The sequence below is a fragment of the Camelina sativa genome, chromosome 17 (assembly GCF_000633955.1).
Source record: "Camelina sativa cultivar DH55 chromosome 17, Cs, whole genome shotgun sequence".
Taxonomy (NCBI): Eukaryota; Viridiplantae; Streptophyta; class Magnoliopsida; order Brassicales; family Brassicaceae; genus Camelina; species Camelina sativa.
In genome coordinates, this window is record NC_025701.1 from 28,678,770 (window position 1) to 28,687,613 (window position 8,844).

An 8,844-nucleotide genomic window follows, 5' to 3' on the forward strand; every position below is an offset into this window, starting at 1 on the left:
TCGAACATGATGCGTAAACTAATTAAGAGTTCGAAAGGGCACATCTTCAAAGGAAGAAAAGTTATCCCTAAAAACTCACGTGTGTAGCATGTGCACAAGGGAAGCTTATTATATCCCAAGCATTTAATCATAATGGTATGTCCATGGGGGGAAGTGTGGACCACCCTGTGGTACATGTACATACAGAGAATGGATTAGATGAATCCTTCATTAAGTGTACTCCATTAAATGCTCGACCATTACTCATGAGGTCGAAGCTTCTTGTGTCGGCTTGGGGACACACAATATTACATGCAACAGAACTTATACGCATCAGGCCATCTAGTGAGAATAGATATTCCCAACGGGTCATTAGCCAGACATATCCCATCTAAATCAATATTCGGGTGTGCCGCCTATATTGCATCCACTAAGATGGGATCTCAAAGAAGAATGGGAATATACGTTGGATATGAGTCTCCCACCATTATAAAGTATCTTGAGCCAACCACATGTGATTTATTTGTGGCCAGATACGCGGACTGTAAGTTTACAGAATCCGAATTCCCTATGATTAGGTGGAGAGACTAGCAAGCTGGTCAAAGAATTAATATGGAATCAAACATCCTTAGATTGGCAAGATCCTCGAACTATAGCATGTAATGCAGAAGTTCAGAAGATTATACATCTTCAACAGCTAGCTAATAAATTGCCAGATTCCATTTGACCCAAAGAGAGTAATAAAATCGTACATACCAGCTTGCAATGCACCAGTACGTATTGATGTTCACAAGGAACACAATAATCAAGTTGCTACAGAAAGGTTCCAAAGATAAGATTCCTCGGAAAAGTAAAAGAGGTGCATATCAGACCGAGGCTAAGGGAATTATAGAGAAGCCAGACATTGTCACAGAAACTCCTAAGGCACCAAGTGAGACTCAGGACGCTGAGCCTCAAGAGCCTGAAGGAGTTGACAACAATGAGATCTCAATAAACTATATCATGTCTGGAATATAATGGAACTGCAAAGATGTCGACATTAAATGAAATATTATGCATACAAGGTAGCACTTGAGACAAATGAGGATCTAAAAGCCCACGTCTATATTAGAGTGCACTCAAAGCAAAGAAAGAAGCTATTGACGTGGAGCTTAACTCTTACAAGAAGAGAGCTTAAACTCTTACAAGAAGAGTAGTGTGTTTGGTCCGACCTTAAGGATAACACCTGAAATTAAAGCCAGTTGGACATAAATGGGTCTTTGTAAGAAAGAGAAATGAGAGTAATGAAATTGTGAGATACAAAGCACGACTTGTAGCACAAGGATTCTCTCAAAGACCTGGCAAAGATTATGAGGAGACATACTCCCTTGTGATGGATGCAATGACTTTTAGATATCTAATAAGTCTGGCTGTAATTTGTGGTTAATGGATGTTGTAACCACATACTTATATAGTCCACTGGATAATAAAATGAGATTACCAGAGGGTATAGAACTCAAAGATAAGAGTAGTTCTCGAGAACAATACTGCATAAGGCTAGACAAATCCCTTACTGGACTGAAACAAAATGGGTGTATATGGTACAATAGATTCAGTAAGTACCAAGCCAAAGAGGGCTATAAAATGATCCCATCAGTCCATGTATTTATAAAGAAAGTTTGCAAACAAAGGATTTGTAATCATAGCAGTATATGAGGATAATTTGAATATCCTAAGAACCTCTGGGAAATCGCCCAAACAGTAGAATATCTCAAGAGAGAATTCTAAATGAAAGACCTAGGCAAGACAATTCTGTTTGGGGTTACAACTTGAGTACATAAAATCGTTGTGCATCAAATGGCATATACAGAAAAAGGTACTCAAGAGATTTAATATGGAGCAAGCTCACTCATTGACTAGCCCAATGGTTGTGAGAAGTGTAGAAGTGGATAAAAGATCCACTTGCTCCTAAGAAGGACAATAAAGAAGTTATTGGTCCTAATATGCCATACCTCAGTGCTATAGGAGTGTCAATATTCTTGGCTAGCCACACTAGACCAGAGATAAGTTTTGCCGTGAACCTCCTTGCAAGATTTAGTTCTTGCTAGACCCAAAGGCACTAGAGTGAAATTAAGTATTCATTATGTTACCTACAAGGAACATTTAATTTTTGGGTTTATATTATACTAACTATAACAAAGATGTTTTAGTTGGTTTTGTTAATGCAGGTTATAGCAAAGAAATTTTAGTGTGCTTGGTCAATATTGATGATAAGGAGCCAACAGCACTATATGAAGCCAATACAGCCTGCATCGCACAACTCAAGGAAGGTTACATCAAGGGAGATCGGACGAAGCACATACTGCCAAAGTTCTTCTTCACACATGAACTACAAAAGGTCGGAGAAGTTCAAGTGGTGCAAGTTCAATCATGTGACAACTCAGCCGATCTCTTCACCAAATCTCTACCGACTACAACATTCAAGAAGCTCACGCACCAGATTGGAATGCGGAGACTTAAGGACTTAGAGTGATGTTTGGAACAGGGGGAGCAATGTGTGCTGTACTCTTTTTCCTTCACCAAGGTTTTGTCCCAATGGGTTTTCCTGGTAAGGTTTTAATGAGGCAGCATCCCCTAAGCACATTGCAGCGATCCCGTCCAAGCATAGGCACGGTCATCTCGTCCAAGGGGGAGTGTTGTAAAACACTTAGTGGACTCTATCTGACCGGCCCGTGTATTAGCTCTATAGTTACGGTCCATTGTACTTAGGCCCATCGGCCATGTATTAGTCTTAGGTCGGTTTACTTAATCCCTTATGGGAACCTATATATATGTAACCTCTTGAGACTTCATTCAATAATAAGAACAAGAGATTTCCCTAAACTCTCTAGTTTACAACATTGATGCAATTTTTATCGTATCATCAATTTTGAAATATTCTTGAGATACCTAACGTCATTTTGATATCATGTACAATGGAGGTGTGGAATTCATATGAATGAGGGTGTTGAAAAATGAATAAAATCTATGTGGATTAAACCATATTGAAATTGAATAAACAAAAATGGAGATCGACACATGATGCATTATTATTGGTTGTTAAAGTTTTTTATACTTTTAATTTCATACTAACTATTTGATATCATTTATTTTATAGTAATCAAAATTTTATTTTATTTTGCTTTACATCAAAATTTATTATCTTTCATACTCTATAAATAAAGACTTGCTATATTTTATCTGAACATATAAAAATAAATAATAAAATAAATAAAATAAGGTGTTGAATTTTATTAAACAAAACCATTGTAGATGACAAAAATTAAATAGATGTTGAATTATTAAGTGGAGGAAATAAATAATGATGTGGAGTGTTAAAAAGAAAAAAAAAGTGTTGAAAAGAAAACCAATGTACATAATTTTTGTTTTTTAAAATAAAATATGTATTTTTAAAATAAGATACAGATGATTAATATTGTTGGACCATAAAATAAAAGGCCCAATAAAAGAGCGTTAAGTTGTCTTGTTTTTTTGAACGTGAGAGGCTTATTACAACGGTCCGTCAAATGAACTGCGACGATCGACCGTCTCCGCTAACTGAATTATGGCGCGAAAAGTTTTGAAGAAAGCAGGTGATGACACGTGCACCTAAATCTGACGGTAAGTTTTGAGGAATTCGAAATACTCGAAAACTGAAAGATTGGAAATGAATTGGACTGGGAGATGAGATGGAGCGGCTGGTTAAACATGAGGCATATCTACTATTCTACTTTACCCGAATGCCCAACATTCCCCACTTGTTGTAAAAACCTTAAATTATAGATGAAATTAGCAATATATCAAAGAAGCTTTCAAACTTTGAATCTCTCTCAAGACGTTAAAAATAAATTACTTATCTGTTGGTCAAAGCTAAGACCTTTATAGTCCATTGAACGAACGATTGCATGATTAGGTGACCATAATTTCAAAGCATCGTAATGTGAATCCGAATAAATTAATGACCAAACACATCGATGTTGCTATATAAAGAGCGTGACGAAACATCAAAATGTCAGATCCAAAACCGAAACCGAATCCCAAGGAGTATACTTCAGGTGGAAGTAGAACCATGACGACTCATGAGTTTTGGGAGACTCAACCTGTTGTGCAGTTGGAGGATATGGGAGACACGACTTTGCCTGAAGGCCCAATTCAGCCACCAACTTTGGTATCCGAGGTCAGGCAAGAGCCGTACAACCTTCGTGAAGACTATGAATGGATCACATGTGATATGAAATCTGATGACATGTGCTCCGAGGTCTACAACTTTTTCAAGGATCACTATGCTCAGAAACTTAACTGCAATGTCCATCCCTCGAAGGAGTGGCTGATGTGGGCATTGTGTCCACCTGGTTATCACCAGAGCTGGCATGTTGGAGTCCGTGACAAGGCCACTAAGAAGCTCGTTGCTTTCATCAGTGGGGTGCCAGCAAGAATCAGGGTGCGTGATAAGGTTATTAGCATGGCTAATATAAATTTCTTGTGTATCGACACGGATCTCAGGTCTAGGAGACTTGCTCCTATCCTGATCATGGAGGTGACTAGAAGGGTCCGCTTGAAGAATATATGGCAAGCCGCTTATCCCTCACGTGATGTAGTCTCTAGACCAGTCACCACCTGCCAATACTGGGGCAGAATGTTGAACCCGAAGAAGCTAATTGATGCTGGATATGCAGACCTTGGTGAAAGAATGAAAATGTCCATGGCCGTCAAACTTTACAAAGTACCAGATGCACCGAGCACTCCTGGGTTTAGGGAAATGGGACCATTTGATGTCTTTGGTGTTACAGAGTTCCTCAGGAACTACCTTAGCCAGTTTGGAATTGCGGCTTGCTTTGATGCAGACGATGTCGAGCACTGGTTTCTCCCGAGAGAAGATGTCATCCACACTTACTTGGTAGTAAGCCCTGAAACTTCTGAGATCACGGACTTCTGCAGCTTCTACACTGTTCCTTTCACTATCTCCGACTCTGACTCTCGTAACCCGAAAAACACAACAGTTCAATGTGCTTATTCTTACTACAATGTCGTGACACAGACCTCACTTCCCAAGCTGATGAATGATGTGCTAACCGTCTCTAAGCAAAAAGGTGTCGATATTTTCTATGCATTGGACGTGATGCAGAATGCGAGTTTCTTTACAGAATTGAAGTTTCGTCGATCAGAGGGTGCTCATCTTCACTACCATCTCTATAACTACCGTTTGGGAAGTCCATTGAATCCATCAGAAGTTGGGCTTGTTCTCTGGTAAGCTTGATCCCACTACTATCTCTATAACTACCGTTTGGGAAGTGCATTGAAGCCATCACAAGTGAAGTCGGGCTTGCTCTCTCGTAAGCTTGATCTAATATACTATTAAATAAATGGCATTTTATATTGTATCTAATATATACTATTAAAATAATTGGCATCTTATATTGTTGGCAAAAGAAGGAAAGTTTAAGAGCCTTTTTATATGTTTGCATGTCTACAAAGTCAAAATAATTAATGTTACTGCGTTTTTCCTCTGAACTAGCAACACAAACAACAAAATTTGCCTCAGATTTGTTTTGGAACTTTAAGGTAGTGAAACTGATGCTTTTTATCAATAACATATTGGCACATCAAAATATTGTAATGGTCTAAAAATATAAAAACAAAAAAACAAAACTTCCCAAAGTTTTAGAGAAAAATACAAAAGCAAATCTTGGAAGCAATTGGAAACCAATTGTTCTCCACCAAGCTTACCTAATAGTACAAGTTAGCCCAGTTTCTTGACCAAGAAGATAAGTATCAAAGGATCAAAATTCTGAAACACTATTTGCTATGAGAAGAGAGAATTAACGGGAATCAGATACAGAGCTCCTTGACTCTCTCTTATGTGGCAGTTTTTGGCGAGATTGCCTTTTTCACAGGTGAAAGTGAGGGAACAGTAGTAAAAGAATTGTTTTACCTCCTGAATACCTTAAAACACTTTTCAGTGGGTCAACACTCAACACCATACTTGTTGAAGCTCGTGGACGTGAGAATTGACAACAAACGCATTTAGTTCAGCAGAAGAAGATGTGACATTCAACAGTTTAGAGCAAACCAATTAGGCCAATCGATGAAATCCCTGCTAAACCCATTTGATATGACATCCTAAAAGAGAATTCTGCAATTAAAGATGACGTAGTAGTTTAGCACCTGATGCTCCGAGAGTGTCTCTATTAGAGACTCTCTATGGTAAAGGGCGAGAAATTTTTTTGACTCATATGATGCTTGAGGTAGTAGAAAATGAAGACCAACCATCAATATTGCCAGAGCTGCTCTCTCCATGTACAGAGTGTAGAGATGAAAGAGACTTGATTCCAATGAGCCAAAATAGTTTTTTACTACATCTCTGGTCTAAGGTGAATACCATATGCGCTTTCACAGCTTATTCATTATCCTTGATAGGTTCCAAGGCAGCCATGAACACAGCTGGTATGGTGCGGTGCGGAACATTATTATTATAATCTACATTAATATGTGAGTATCTATCAGTCTATCACCATTCACTAGCACACATGTTAATCCTTCCTGTTGAGAGTTTTCTTACAACAGGAACCACAATAGAATCAATTCCCTCTGAATAGTAACCCAAACAAACACTTTCTCTGAAACTAGAAACCTTACACTTATTTCTACATAACCTGTCTTAAGCTTGCAAACGAACACCTTTATGGAAACGAACTGGTGTTTTTTTTTTTAACAAGGGGTCAAATTTTGCTGTAGTCTTGCAGAACCATACGTACTTATTATTAATTGGCACAATTCGAGCCAATTCGAGGAACAATGGGATCTGCCCGTATGACTTGGTTGGTGTGATTCAAGTATTTGTATCTTTTGGATATTTGATAGAATGATTCTATATAAAATGTATGTTTTATAAATTTAATGTTATATTTTATTTATGAATCAATTTGCAATTTATATTTTATGCAATATAGGTTTTAAATAATTGAAATATAGAACATAAAAATATACATTAAAGCAGCACTAATAAAATGATACGAAACAATATTTTACAACACTAAAAAAAGTCATGAAAAATTACATCATAGCACTAATCAAATGTTATAAAAGATTATTTTATAGCAAAAGATTAGCGCTATAATAGGGTTGACTAGCCTAGCATTTAAAAGTGCTATCATATGTAGGGAGGCTATTATAGCTCCTCATGTCCTAGCGTTTATGGAAAGCTTTATAATAGCGTTTTCCGTGTGTTACCAATACTCATATTACAACTCATCTAACAACTCTTTAATGATAGATATATGGTACGTTTCAGATGACTGTTTTATTTAAAGCATGATAGCCTTACTCGTAATGTCAATGTCAAGAAAATATGTTTTCTTTATTGGTTACCGGTTACTTCGATCAGTTTCAGTAATTCATATCTATATGATAATCTGGTTTGATACTAGGTTCATATTTAAAAACATTGATTATATTTTTGCTATTTAGTAATTAAGCAACAATTCTAATTTTATAAATATTTGGAAGATAATTTTGGAAGTAAATTATATATTCTTAATTTTCATAAAAAATGTAAGATATTTAACTGGATTATGTATAGAAATAAAAACTGCACTCTAAGACAGTTTAATTCTTCAAAATATACATTGGAAAAAGTTGGATTTCATAACTCAAACGACGGTTCCAAGACCTTATGGTTCTTGATATATGGGAAATGAAGATGTTTAAAAAGTTTGTAGAAAAATAATCATTTTAATAACATATTTTATTAAATTGAAAAATAAATTACATAGTTATCACTGAGCATTAACTTAGACAGTACAATCTAATACTTCAAAAATTACAAATAAAAACTTTACATTCTATTTTCATGCATTCAAAATTGTCAAATGTTTTTTATTTGAAATCATATTAAACAAGTCAACTGTTTTGAATTGATTCCAAATAATTGGTTCGAAGATGTATTTTGGTGAACGATGAATTTTTTTTTTTTGTATTTTACTAACATTGTAGGCATTTCAAAAAAAAAAAAATTGTATCTCATTTTCTTTGACGTCATAATATTGCATTTAAATATGTATAGTTCTTTTGATGTCATTTCATTTTACTAAATAATCGAAAATGTCAAATATTTCAATTGAAAATCGGTCAAATATAATTGGTATTACGTAAGTTAACCAACTTGATTGGTTCAACATTATAAAATTAATGAAAAAAACTGCGATTTCAAAAAAGTTCATATTATTTTTCTCGAAAAACCAGAGATGTTACAGGTGATCGGCACGGCGGCTCCCACGACTCCGGTCACGTCTATGGTTAATTTTAACGTTGCTGCTTGATATTGTTGAGAAGATGTTGTAATACATTTGTGAATTTGGTTGTGAGTATTGTAAGATCTTGCTACTAAGTTTAGATTTTGTTAGTAAATCGTTTAGTTGCCAATGTTGTTTATTCAGATTGTGTTGTTAAATTGGAGTTTCAGAATACATTCTTGAAAGAACTTGACTATACGTGATCCAAGTTTATACATTTTCTGCGTTTAAATAATCTAATTAGAACATTTGTGAATGTGGTTGAGTAGAACTTTTTAGATTATTGGAAGAATAAGTGTGAAAAGATCTTGGTAGAAGATTGAATAGTTTAATTCAGTTGCAATGTTGCTGCTTCAGATTGTGTCAAAGAGGAGTTTCAGATATTATGCTTGACAGAATCTGGAATGCATGATCAAAGTTACTCCTTTTATGGATATTTTTTGTCGTAATGTAAGAGGTCTTAATGACCCTATTGAACGTAGGAGTATGCGGAAATGGCTGAGGTTCCATAAACCTCTTTTTGGTGGTATCATAGAAACTCATGTGAGTCCTGAGA

The 8,844-nt window shown here is 35.9% G+C and overlaps 1 protein-coding gene across 1 annotated transcript; it reads left to right on the plus strand.

The window, feature by feature from the left end:
* Positions 4,002-5,485, plus strand: LOC104758266 (glycylpeptide N-tetradecanoyltransferase 1-like). Its single transcript, XM_010481096.2, has one exon. It carries the CDS (start codon positions 4,007-4,009, stop codon positions 5,246-5,248), a length of 1,242 nt encoding a protein of 413 aa, XP_010479398.2. The 5' UTR covers positions 4,002-4,006; the 3' UTR covers positions 5,249-5,485.

Excerpts from the sequence above, each read along its gene's own strand:
- LOC104758266 (XM_010481096.2), top strand. The coding sequence starts at position 4,007 with ATGTCAGATCCAAAACCGAAACCGAATCCCAAGGAGTATACTTCAGGT.